Source organism: Schistocerca nitens, chromosome 2, assembly GCF_023898315.1.
Source record: "Schistocerca nitens isolate TAMUIC-IGC-003100 chromosome 2, iqSchNite1.1, whole genome shotgun sequence".
In the NCBI taxonomy this organism is placed as follows: domain Eukaryota; kingdom Metazoa; phylum Arthropoda; class Insecta; order Orthoptera; family Acrididae; genus Schistocerca; species Schistocerca nitens.
In genome coordinates, this window is record NC_064615.1 from 563,596,559 (window position 1) to 563,611,089 (window position 14,531).

The 14,531-nt window shown below is 38.2% G+C and overlaps 1 protein-coding gene across 1 annotated transcript in view; it reads left to right on the forward strand.

The window, feature by feature from the left end:
• Positions 1 to 14,531, forward strand: part of LOC126236605 (RAD50-interacting protein 1) — a 120,184-nt gene that overhangs the window by 39,239 nt on the left and 66,414 nt on the right. The window contains exon 2 of the mRNA XM_049946042.1: positions 2,423 to 2,664. Coding sequence (XP_049801999.1) covers positions 2,423 to 2,664 — 242 coding nt within the window. The remainder of the gene's footprint in view (positions 1 to 2,422; positions 2,665 to 14,531) is intronic.

A 14,531-nucleotide genomic window follows, 5' to 3' on the forward strand; every position in this document is an offset into this window, starting at 1 on the left:
ACTTGAGTAATTGTGAATAGTTGTTTTTACTGGTCTTTCAAAGTGAGGACTCTTGCATAACTCCCATTGTGGCTTTTGATGGGACCAGTCTACAACATACCACTTAATTTGTCTAGTGTCCTCTATACTGATGGCTTCTGCCTGACATCAGTACCTTCTTGCTGCCCTTTTTATTTAAAAAAGGCTCATGACGCACTGCATTCACACATTTTTGCCACACTGTATAAATGAGGCTTTTCATACTCAGCATGTGCGAAGACTTATCCAGTTTGATCATCTACTTTAGAAAAGTAGATGATCAAACTGGATAAGTCTTCGCACATGCTGAGTATCAGTAACAACACTCGTTACCAAGGAGTTGCAGTATTTTTATGGCATAATTGACCATCTAAATCCTCTGCACATAAGAATTTCTTATTATTTAGTGATTCATTGAGTGAACCATAGACCAGTGCTGTTCTCTGAAGCTGTTGGTTTCAAGTCTCCATGACCTTTCTTCTGATCTCCATATCCCTGGATGTTCCTCCAGATGCATAGTTGTATCCAGGTTTTGTTTAACAAGGAGACTGCCAAGAGGGAAACACTGGAGATGAGGATATCAGTACTAGATGTATAGGTGACACTTTGTTTTACGATTTTGGAGGCTTGGAACAAGGAATGGCATGCTGTGGCTTGTTTCAATAAACTACAGACAATAAAGTTGTCTACAACCTATGGAAGACCATTTGCCACCCTTTGTTGACTTTCTGTTGGCCACACCTGGCTGACTCACAGCTACAGCAACAACTGAAAGGACCCATCTCTGTCAGTGGCTCATATCTTGTTAGAGTGCCTCAATTTCACTGCCTTGTGGTGGACACTGGCTGGTATTGGTTAATGATGCCCAAACAGCAGATCTGATTTGACATTTTATTTGAGAGAGAGGTTTGTGTACCCTTATTTGAAGTTGTTACTGCTATCTTATCAACAGCTGGGCAGGGGTGGAAGGGATGCCCACCTCCATGTCCCCTGTTGTGGGTTCAGCCACAGATGGCCTATAGTTGTCCCCAACCTCTGGACCAGCTTGACAGACACTTGTCTTTTCCCAAATATTTTGTGTTTTCATAGTTCCCATAGATTTTAATAATTGTGTGTTTTTTCCCCTTTTATGTCCATTCAGTTGTTATGAGCATACTGCAAGTGATTTATGTTCACTGAGATAACTGTTGGTCTGATGTGGAATATGAGCATCCCACTACAGAGAGGTTGCATATGGGTCCATTTCCATCTTCCCCTCACCCTCTTTCTTTTTTCTTCTGCTGCAAGATAAATATATCTATATATTAAATACTAAGATGCTATCTGTTCTTTCGGACATGTTCGAAAGAACAGATACCATCGGTGACCAATACATCTCGTTAGAATGAAATTACAATGAAATGAACACCCTTAGCTGCTTACAGGCATTGACATACGTCAACGGGGACAGATGAAAATGTGGGTTTCGCGGGAGGCTTGCCAAAGATAAATCCCTGCAGTCACGCTATCCTCTGTGTCCTCGGTGGCTCAGATGGATAGAGCATCTGCCATGTAAGCAGGAGATCCCAGGTTCGAGTCCCGGTCAGGGCACACATTTTCTTCTGTCCCTGTTGATGTATGTCAATGCCTGTAAGCAGCTAAGGGTGTTCATTTCATTGTAATTTATAAATATATCTACTTTAATAATTGTTCTTTTCCCATCACTTTAAAACTGCTGAAACCTTGCAGTTTGGTCTCTTTAGACCTGCTAATCCAAAATCCGGGGTCCCCTATCTGTCATACTGCCTGAATCTGATTCTACTTTTTTCATTCAATGATAGACTGTTTTTATTTTCATTTGTTTATGTATTTATGGATTTATTTTCAATGTAACAGAGCTTGAGAGCTGGGTTCAAAAGTGGTGCAAGTGGATTAGTTTCTCTGAAGACTATGTTGAGTAGCAAATTTATGTAGAGGATGGTCATTCTGTCTGCTTGTATGATTTGAATAATCATTGTCAGTTAATGAGGAAATTACAGCCACTTTTACTTTGCTTCCAAAGGAGACCACATACATTGAAGAGTTGTTTTGTGAGATGGTAAGACATATGTTCCCTGCAATCAGGTATACATTTATCCTTATAAAAACAGTTGAACAAATGGTTATTCTAAAAACATACATAAAGTGGTCATATTTTCATTCACTGTACCTAATTTGCTATACAATGTGTCCAATCCCACTGTTATTTCATTTCCAATGTAAAACAAAATTAAAACATGTGGCAAAATTATAGACTGCATTTCTTATAAGGCTTGAAAATAATGACCGATGTTTTTGACTGTAATATGTGTGTCATTACAGCTGAAACATTGTTATAGTTTTCATACAGATGTATTTAAACATAATTTACTTTCTGTGCCCTCAGCTTTCTCTTGCAAGCAGTGAAGTTCCAACCAAAGTCAGTGCTGCTATGAAAGAAGCAGAGGGGGCATCTAGAGAGATCGGTGAACTTACATCAGAATACAAAAGTTGGAAAAAAACTGTTTCACTTCAGTTATCAAAAAGTGAACCAGTAAATAAGGAGTTGAAGGAATATATCGAAAAAATTGATTACCTGGAGAGGTGCAAAGCGTATCTAATATGTGTAAGAGAGATAGAAAATATTAGGTAAACAATATGTTTGGTATCTGTATATTGTTATCAAAACTAGTCATGTACTGATTTTTTAAGATTAATAACATTAAAGATCATATGCATGGAATTTTCTTCTCTGGAAAATCCAGTACGGAACATAAAAATATTATGAAAAGGAAAGTTGCCACTCACCATATAGTAGAGATGTTGAGTCGCTGGTAGGCACAACAAAAAGACTGTCATGAATACGCTTTCGGCCAATGAGGCTTTTATCAAAAATAGACAACATGTATACATACGAGCAGCTCTGGCAGCTGAAGCCAGAGTGTGGCTTCAGCTGCCAGAGACTGCAGTCATATGTGTGTGTGAGTTGCATTTGCATGAGTGCATGTCTGTAAGTGTCGTCTATTTTAGACAAAGGCTTCATTGGCCGAAAGATTATTTGTGACAGTCTGTTTGTTGTGCCTATCTGCGACTAATCATCTCCGCTATATGATGAATAACAACTTTCCTTTTCATAATATTGTTGAATTTTCTACTCTGTTTTGCCACCAATAACATTTCATAGAATAAAATGTGGGTGATGCATGACAGTGAGGAAACTTTCTCAGGTTAATAGTTTGATCAAGTCATTATGTAGCCATAATTTTTTCCACAGAATCCTCAGCTGCCTTCATCATTGTCATCATATAATAACTATTGTGTACATCTGTCACCACTTTCAGATCCATCATTCACCTCTTTTTTTTCTTCATCTAGTTTTCTTTCTGGTGGCCTTTGGTCATCATTGCCACCTCAGAGACATGTTTTTGAGTGGGTGTCATCTTTCGTTGAGGAGTCTATTTCCATATTTGCTTTGCCCCCCCCCCCCCCCCCCTTTCCATCTAGCCCATCTAGATGGTAGATGGGTTGCTTTGTTTCTGTTGCATAAGTTGCTATATCGTGGCTCCCAGAAGTTCACGTCTTTGCTTCAAATAAAAACCATATTATGTCTTTCACCATGAGTGTATAGATATCTTTCTCTGATTATTGGATCACTTGGCGCTGAGTACAGCTGCATGTACAAGCATATGTAGAGGAACCAAGGAAATGTCCCATTTATTGCTAATATATATCCCACCCAAAAGCATATTGTTAACAGATTTGATTCTAATAGCAATATTGGTGGTATTATCCCAGGTTACACATAGATCTTGAAACAGATTATAAAAACATGGACACTAAGCACCAATAGAAACTTGTCGGCATCATCATAACATCAATGGAAACTTGTGGGAACCGTCCAGAAAATTAAGTGCAAATGCACGATAAAGAGAAAAATGCAGGATTTTGGGAAGGAAGGGGAAGAGGAGAGGGACAGAGAAAATCCTCACAATAATAATAACAGTTGTGTTTGTTGCTTATGTAAATACATGTCTTCGACCATTATTCTTGATAAGTATTTGTATTTTTAAAACACTGAGTGAGGTGGCAATGTGATTAAGTCATGGAATTTGCATTCAGAATGAAATATCTATCCAGCCTTCCATGTTTAGATTTTTCATGGCTTCCCTATGTTATTTAAGCACGAATGCTGTGATAATTCCTTTGGAGAAGACATAGTGAATTTTCTTCCTCACCCTATTCATATCCATATTTGTGTGCCATTTCTCATGATGCTGTCATCAATGGGACAAATATTCCTTCTTTTTGTGTTTTTGAAACACTTCTCATGGCAGGGAACCATTGTTATATGCAAAATAGTAATTTTTGCATTGGACACACACAAAATGGCAGCTTCTCCATAGTGTTACCAAAGTTCATCATCGTATCTTACCTCTTTCATCTATACTCTTCTGTTCTGCAGTGCATGCTATCTTTCCAGGGTAACACTGTTCACATTCACTATTTAGTACTACTTAGAATACATGTGTGCTGGAACACTGTGTGCTATACTCCTAAAGTTGCTACTTTTTTGACAGTAGTGTTTGCTTTTATCTTTGGGAATCAATTTGTTTCACCTATAGCTGGCTCATTAAATGTAAGGAATGCACAATTCCTTTTTTTTATGCCCATGGCCTGTCTTGCACATTCATTCATCCATTATGTGGAACATTGTAGGATTGGCTAGTGAGTTATTATTTTACTTTGTTTTTGAATGTTTTGGAATTTTATGTTCCCTATCTGAGGGCCACTCTCTTTGCATCAAAATATTAAACTCCATTGTGAATTGCAGAGAAGATGGCATAGTCTATATGAAAATTATTTTTACTTCTAGTACCAGTATTGTAGTCGTGAATTTTGGAGCTTGTACTAAATTCACTTTAGTTATTAACCATAAATACCATCAGGAAGTACTGGTATATGTATCAGCCTGTAAATTTAAGAACACTTAGATTCCCAAAGAAGCTTCTTCAAGAAGTTTGGTGATCAGTTTCACACAATATTTTTATTGCAGACTTTTGCAGAACATATACTTTTTTCACCTTAGCTACATTGACACGACAGACCGTGACATAGGGCAATATTTAGTGAAGGTATTTTCACAATCCTCTCTACAAGTCAACACAGTGAGAGCAATTTCTAAGTGCAAAGCAGGCAAAATAGAACTTTTTGATTAACTTATCCACATTTTTGTGCCTTCCCAGTTATGCTTAGGAACTTCATACATGGAGTATCATCAAGTGTGTGCACACTGATCTCTACTTCTGGTTCCTGTAAGTCACTTTGATTTGTGTAGAAATGCATAATATGAGTATTTTAAGATTTAGGGTTAAGCTGTTAGCTGTGAACCAGTTGTAATCCTGTTCCATGTTTCTCTTGGCCATGTCTGGAATGGATATGTTTGGGCCCTTATCAGTTTAGTTATTATGGTTATGTTGGCTGTGTCTGGAATGGATGTGTTCGGGCCCTTTGTCAGTTTACTTGTTATCAGCAAGAAGAATCCTTAGATGTCCCAAGTAAATCTTTTATGTGGGCCATGAAAACAAGTGAGACAAGCACTGAACCTTGTGGCACACCATATTTAATGTTTTGCCCTTTGAATCTAGTCTTATTCCCATCATATCATTTGCTAATGTGACCCTCTGTTTTGTATTGGCAAGACACTATTCATGCAAGGGAAAGCAACTAATGCTGTACCAGTTTATTTTCCCTTGCAGAATTTTGTGATTTACACAAGATGATTTGTTGGCAAGATCACTGTAAATGCCTGCATAATTTTTATTGCTTAGTTCTACTGTAATTTAACATATGAAATCATACATTGCTTTCTCAGTAGGAAGCCTTTATGGAATCCAAACTAATCTCTTAAAACTACCCTCTTAGAAAATTTTGAGAACACTGGAAAGAGGGAGCTGGGTCAGTAATTAGAAGTCACTTGCTTATAACTACCATTATAAATAGGTGTTGCTATTATATACATTGGTCTTTCAGGAAATAAACCTTGACTCATTCACTAGTTACAAGGGTATTTCAAAGCTCAATATTTTAGTTTTTGTGATTGAGATTCCATCATAGCCAGGAGAATTACTGCTTTTAGTGACCTAATGATTTTTGTGATCTCTCTACCAGACTATTTGGCAAAATTTATATCTGGTTGTGGAGTATGCATTTCTAGTCTTATGTTAGTTTGACAGAACTGCTTTTAGTGAACCATGTTTTCAACTACTGTTAGGAAGGATTTATTGAATTTACTAGCCATGCATTTGAATTTCATATCATTTGTCTTACTGCTACCATTGTCGGGAAGTTGAATATCATACTTACATACGTACTAGGGTCGTAATGTTTCCCAAGGGCATGAAGCTTTGCTGTAAGGTTAAATGATGACTGCATCCTGTTGGGTAAAATATTCCAGAGATAAAATAGTCTCCCATTCGGACTACTCAGGAGGATGTCATTATCAGGAGAAAGAAAACTGGCATTCTACGGATCAGAGTGTGGAATGTCAGATCCCTTAATCAGACAGGTAGGTTAAAAAATTTAAAAAGGGAAATGGACAGGTTAAGTTAGATATAGTGGGAATTAGTGAAGTTCAGTGGCAGGAGGAACAAGACTTCTGCTCAGGTGAATACAGGGTTATAAATACAAAATCAATTAGGGGTGACACAGGAGTTGGTTTGATAATGAATAAAAAAATAGGAGCGTGGATAAGCTACTACGAACAGCATAGTGAACACATTATTGTAACCAAGACAAACATGAGGCCCATGCCTACCACGGTAGTACAAGTTTATATGCCAACTAGCTCCGCAGATGATGAAGAGATTGAAGAAATGTACGATGCGATAAAAGAAATTATTCAGATAGTTAAGGGAGACAAAAATTTGATAGTTGTGGGGGACTGGATTTTGATAGTAGGAAAAGGAAGAGAAGGAAAAGTAGTGGGTGAATATGGACTAGAGGTAAGGAATGAAAGAGGAAGCTGCTTGGTAGAATTTTGCACAGAGCACAACCTAACCATAGCTAACACTTGGTTTAAGAATCATGAAAGAAGGTTGTATATATGAAAGAAGCCTGGAGACACTGGAAGTTTTCAGATAGATTAGATAATGGTAAGACAGAGACTTAGGAATCAGGTTTTAAATTGTAAGACATTTCCAGGGGCAGATGTGGACTCTGATCACAATTTATTGATTATGAACTGTAGATTAAAACTGAAGATACTGTAAAAAGGTAGTAATTTAAGGAGATAGCTTAACTCCGGCCGAACTGGCCTTGGAAGGCCCAGTGGTACCGACCAGCCACTGTGTCATCCTCAGCCCACAGGCATCACTGGATGCAGATATGGAGGGGCATGTGGTCAGCACACCGCTCTCTCGGCGGTATGTCGATTTATGAGATTGGAGCCGCTACTTCTCAGTCAGGTAGCTCCTTAGTTTGCCTCACAAGGGCTGAGTGCACCCTGCTTGCCAATAGCGCTTGGCAGACCGGATGGTCACCAATTCAAGTGCTAGCCCAGCCCGATGGCGCTTAACTTCAGTGATCTGACGGGAACTTGTGTTACCACTGCAGCAAGGCCGATGACAATTTAAGGAGATGGGACCTGAGTATATTGAAAGAACCAGAGGTTGTAGAGAGTTTCAGAGAGAGCATTAGGGAACGAATGACAAGAACAGGGGAAAGAAATACAGTAGAAGAAGAATGGGTAGCTTTGAAAAATGAAATAGTGAAGGCAGCAGAGGATCAAGTAGTTAAAAAGATGAGAGCTAGTAGAAATCCTTGGATAACAAAAGAGATATTAAATTTAATTGATGAAAGGAGAAAATATAAAAATGCAGTAAATGAAGCAGGTGAAAAGGAATACAAACATCTCAAAAATGAGATTGACAGGAAGTGCAAAATGGCTAACCAGGGATGGCTAGAGGACAAATGCAAGGATGTAGAGGCATATGTCACTAGGAGTAAGATAGGTACTACCTGTAGGAAACTTGAAGAGACCTTTGGAGAAAAGAGAACCACTTGTATGAATATCAAGAGCTCAGGTGAAAAACCAGTCCTGAGCAAAGAAGGGAAAGCAGAAAGGTGGTAGGAGTATACAGAGGGTCTATACAAGGGCAGTGTACCTGAGGGCAATATTATGGGAATTGAAGAGGATGTAGATGAAGATGAAATGGCAGATATGATACTGCGTGAAGAATTTGACAGAGCACTGAAAGTAGAAACAAGACCCAGGGGGAAGACAACATTCCGTTAGAACTACTGATAGCCTTAGGAGAGCCAGCCATGACAAAACTCTACCATCTGGTGAGCAAGATGTATGAGACAGGCAAAATACCATCAGACTCCAAGAAGAATATAATAGTTCCAATCCCAAAGAAAGCAGGTGTTGACAGGTCTGAAAATTACCGAACTAACTGTTTAATAAGTCACAGCTGCAAAATATTAACATGAATTCTTTACAGATGAATGAAACAACTGGTAGAAGCTGACCTTGGGGAAGATCAGTTTGGATTCTGTAGAAATATTGGTACATGTGAGGCAATACTGATCCTACAGCTTATCTTTTAAGGAAAGGCAAACATATGTTTGTAGCATTTGTAGATTTAGAGAAAGCTTTTGACAGTGTTGACTGGAATACTCTCTTTCAGATGATGAAGGTGGCAGCAGTAAAATATAGTGAGTGAAAGGCTATTTACAATTTGTTCAGAAACCAGATGGCAGTTGTGAGAGTCGAGGGGTATGAAAGGGAAGCAGTGATTGGGAAGGGAGTGAGACAGGGTTGTAGCCTATCCCCAATGTTATTGAATCTGTATATTGAGCAAGCAGTAAAGGAAACAAAAGAAAAATTTGGAATAGGAATAAAAATCCACGGAGGAGAAATAAAAACTTTGAGGTTCGCTGATGACATTGTAATTCTATCAAAGACAGCAAAGGGCTTGGAAGAGCAGTTGAACGGAATGGACAGTGTCTTGAAAGCAGGATGTAAGATGAACATCGACAAAATTAAAATGAGGATAATGGAATGTAGTCTAATTAAATCAGAATCTCAGATGATCCTGAGGGAATTAGATTAGGTAATGAGACACTTAGAGTAGTGGATAAGTTTTGCTATTTTGGGAGCAAAATAACTGATGATGGTCGAAGTAGAGAGGATATAAAATGTAGACTGGCTATGGCAAGGAAAATGTTTCTGAAAAAGAGAAATTTAACATCAAGTATAGATTTAATTGTCACGAAGACTGTTCTGATAGTATTTGTATGGAAGTGAAACATGGATTACAAATGTTTTAGACAAGAAGAGAATAGAAGCTTTTGAAATGTGGTGCTACAGAAAAATGCTGAAGATTAGATGGGTAGATCACGTAACTAATGAGGAGGTACTGAGTAGAATTGTGGAGAAGAGGAATTTGTGGCACAACTTGACTAGAAGAAGGGATTGGTTGGTAGGACACATTCTGAGGCATCAAGGGATCACCAATTTTGTACTGGAGGGAAGCGCGCAGGGTAAAAATCGTAGAGGGAGACCAAGAGATAAATACACTAAGTAGATTCAGAAGGAAGTAGGCTGCAGTAGTTACACAGAAATGAAGAATCTTGTACAGGATAGAGTAGCATGGAGAGCTGTAACAAACCAGTCTCTGGACTGAAAACCACAACAACCATATCATACTTATGTAGGTTTACATGTGACTTTATGTTCATACTTCTGAAATTCAGAATGGTTCATGGGCGTTGTGTGACAGACATCAGAAATCTTATGGACAAGTTCTTTGTATGCACAATGGCCGAAGATTGTCGTTTTGGTATAGTTATCATTCACATATATGTTTATTGACTTGATGTGCTTGATAATCAGAGAATGTGTGGTTGCAGTTGTACTGGGTGATCAAAAAGTCAGTATAAATTTGAAAACTTAATAAACTACGGAATAATGTGGATAGAGAGGTAAAATTTGACACACGTGCTTGGAATGACATGGGGTTTTATTAGAACCACCTCATATTGCTAGACACGTGAAAGATCCCTTGCGCGTGTCGTTTGGTGATGATCGTGTGCTCAGCCACCACTTTCGTCATGCTTGTCCTCCCAGGTCCCCAGGCCTCAGTCCGTGCGATTATTGGCTGTGGGGTTACCTGAAGTCGCAAGTGTATTGTGATCGACTGACATCTCTAGGGATGCTGAAAGACAACATCCGACGCCAATGCCTCACCATAACTCCGGACATGTTTTACAATGCTGTTAACAACATTATTCCTCGACTACAGCTATTGTTGAGGAATGATGGTGGACATATTGAGCATTTCCTGTAAAGATCATCATCTTTGCCTTGTCTTACTTTGTTATGCTAATTATTCCTCTTCTGGTCAGATGAAGCGCCATCTGTCGGACATTTTTTGAACTTTTGTATTTTTTTGGTTCTAATAAAACCCCATGTCATTCCAAGCATGTGTGTCAATTTGTACCTCTCTATCTACATTATTCCATGATTTATTCAGTTTTCAAATTTATACTGACTTTTTGATCACTCAGTATTTTGCATGGTGTTATTTTGCATCAGATGAGTATGCTCTTCATTATAGAATACGTATAGACTCTTAAAAAATGTTTCATACTGTGAGCATGATGAAATTTAGCAGGAATTATGCATGATTTAGCTATCTGAATATTTTGGGAGTGTAGGGTATTATTTCTATTGTTCTTTATATTATATTACATTGTTTAATTACCATTTTACCTGCTTTAACCTTTTTTATGTAAATAATAATTGGCTTTTGAATTTGGCGTAGTCCCATAAAAATAAAAATGGGGAGTGATCTTTTTGAGACTCATTTTACTTGCTACTATTATATGTTATGTTCTTACAGTAAAGATCTGTTTCTAACATTATCTACATTTTATGAAAGTAACAGCACCAACAGAAAATCACTTTCTGTTATAAATTATATGTTAACTTTTAAGTTATTACATTAATAAAGTACACTGTTATCATGATGAGATAGTTTGTATAAAAGATTAAAGTTCCACATTGACACCAACATTGTTAATGAACTTATACAAATATTTGAGAGTAGTGTCACTGATTGTGCCATGTTTCATCCACAGTAAATGTCAAGACATGTTATTCTGTCAAATCTTGAAATATTTGACGTCTGTCCAACAATTGGATAATTTTCTTCGTGGGCAATCATAAGAAAACAATGAGCATCAGGCACACTAATGTCAACCTTCATACTGTTTCTGAACACTTATCAGAGTATAATCTATATAAATATGGTGTACCTGAAGGATCAGTAATGGGATCAGATCTATTGAAAGGGGAAAGTAAGGAAGAATTACAACAATCAGTAAACAACATCACAAAATTATTTAGTAACAGAGCACAGAATAATCAACTTTTAATAATTAATTTTTTTACTGTCATACAAAAATTTCACAATGCTCTGAGTAAGAATATGTACATCCTATTTTTCTTTATGAATAATGAACCAGTTGGTAACAGTACAGAAGCCAAATTTTTGGGATTATGGCTGCAAATCAATGTAAAATGGAATAACCATATAGAATATCATAATGCAAAACTGACCAACACATTCTACCTTCTTCGCTCACTAAAATCCTGCTGTAGAGAGAAAACAGCAAAGAATGCACATCATGCCTACTTTCATTCACATCTTAAATATAGGATCACATTTTGAGGAAACTCTAAAACAGCTGTCAGCACATTCCAACTGTAAAAGAAGGGCCATTATAATTATTTTTTATGTGAACCTTGAGACACATGTAAAGCTGCGTTTGAGATCTGTGGCATTCCTACGTTACTGTGTATCTACAGTATGTAAACCCTTATATTCTTTAAAATAAATGTAATATGTAAGGACATTATATTGTTTAATATTCATAATCATTTTACAGGACAAAACAAAAACTTACATATAGTCCTGTCATCATATCCATGTGCTAAAGTGGCAACATGGGAGTTAAACTTTATAATAAACTTTTTAAAAGCATGAAAACAAATACTGAGGAGGTCAAAATTCTTAGAAAATTTTTATATTCATATTTACAGCATCACTCCTTTTACTCCATTGAACAATATTTGAATATATGAAGTCCATTAGGTAAATATTTAAAAGTATGAATTGTATTACGTGTAATTTCATACACATTTGTGCAGAAATCACTTTCAACTATGCACATACAAACGGATTTGTCCAGTGTCTTATGCATAATAAGCTGCTTTTGTAGACAAGGAGCTTGGTTAAAATACAATACAGTACAATGCTCAGACTTATGCTGGTAATATTCATCATGCCAGAAATGCAGTCCAATTTAGAAATTTGAATCATATGGTAGATTACCCTTTTTAATCTTGTGGCAAGGTAGTATGATATTTGAACATTGTGTGAGCATCTCATAGACCCCCCCCCCCCCCCCTTATGGATGTGATGTTATTTTACTCATTTGTAGAATTTTCAATATATTGGTTATATGTAGTTATCTAAAGTTACTTGCTGTACCAGGACATGAATTCAGATACCTGCTTTTGAGGCAATACACTAACAACTGCATATGTCATAGTCCACCTCAAATCTTTTAACTCACCACATGCTTAGTAACATTATTTTACAACATAACAAAGGCTTTCCAATGACACTACAGGACCAGCAATATTGAGAGAATCAATATATTGGGTGCTGTGGATTCTCAGTATCCCCATCACTATACAGAGATGACATTTTTTTCTGCCCTCATGAAGTGTATGCAGTGCTGATTAATTGTGCAAGTGTGATGGACCAGGGACTTGATCATGCAATTTACTGCTGCAAAGTGTAGAGCACAATTTCTTTTATGATCTGTGTCAAGTAGAAATTTGTGGATAAGTACACACATAAAAAAAAAGTTTTGCATCACCCCGGTTCCGAGAACTCTTGAAGACAGATGTTGACTGTGGATATTGTATCACAGATACAGTCCCGTTGACTGTTCAGAGATGTCACTAAAACTGCCCAAAGATGTAAACAACCATGAATGAGCAGTGCCTGTTAGACAAAGGGGGTCTGGCAGCTGATCAGTTCCAGTCATTCCACCGGCAAGAAGGTTCACAGCTCATGTTGTCTGTATTTCGACCATGCCTAGATGGTAAATACCACAGTTCGATTGCATCTGCATTGTTACTTTGTGTAAGGAAGGGCTCTTAACAAGGGAAGTGTCCAGGCATCTCAGAATGAACCAAAGCGATATTGTTCAGACATGGAGGAGATACAGAGAGAGACAGGAACTGTCGATGACATGCCTTGCTCAGGGTGCTCAAGGGCTATTACTGCAGTGGATAACGGCTACCTATGGATTATGGCTCGGAGGAACCCTGACAGCAACACCACTATGTTGAATAATGCTTTTCATGCAGCCACAGGATGTCATGTTAAGACTCAAACTGTGCGTATGCTGCATGATGCACAACTTCACCCCCGACATCCATGGAAAGGTCGTCTTTGCAACCATGACACCATGCAGTGTGGTACAGATGGGCCCAGCAACATGCTGAATGGACTGCTCAGGATTGGTATCATGTTCTCTTCACTGATGAGTGTCGCATATGCCTTCAACCAGACAATCGTCAGGGACGTGTTTGGAGGCAACACGGTCAGGTTGAATGCCTTAGACACACTGTCCAGTGAGTGCAGCAAGGTGGAGATTCCCTGCTGTTTTGGGGTGGCATTATGTGGGGCCGACGTACACCGTTGGTGATCATGGAAGACTCCGTAACGACTGTATGATACGTGAATGCCATCCTCCAACTGCTAGTGCAACCATATTGGCGAGGCATTCGTCTTCATGGACAACAATTTGCGCTCCCCATCATGCACATCTTGTGAATGACTTCATTCTGGATAACGACATCGCTCAACTAGAATGGCCAGCATGTTCTCCAGGCATGGACCCTTTAGTACATGCCTGGGATAGATTGAAAAGGGCTGTTTATGGATGATCTGACCCATCAACCACTCTTAAGGGATCTATACCGAATCGCCGTTGAGGAGTGGGACAATCTGGACCAACAGTGCCTTGATGAACTTGTGGGTAGGATGCCACGATGAATACAGGCATGCATCATTGCAAGAAGACGTGCTACTGGAGATTAAGAGGTACTGGTGTGTACAGCAATCTGGACCACCATCTCTGAAGGTCTCGCTGTATGGTCATACAACATGCAATGTGTGGTTTTCATTAGCAATAAAAAGGGCAGAAATGATGTTTATGTTGATCTCTATTCCAATTTTCTGTACAGGTTCTGGAACTCTCAGAACCAAGGTGATGCAAACCTTTTTTTGATGTGTGTGTGTTTCTTGTAGTTTTTGGTCTTATGTCTATTGGAAGTTTTATATTGTCTCTAAGAAAATTAGAAGTATTTTCAAGATTTGGTTTCTGGGCAGAGGCATCACAGTACTGAATAATTATGTACAACTGAGGATATT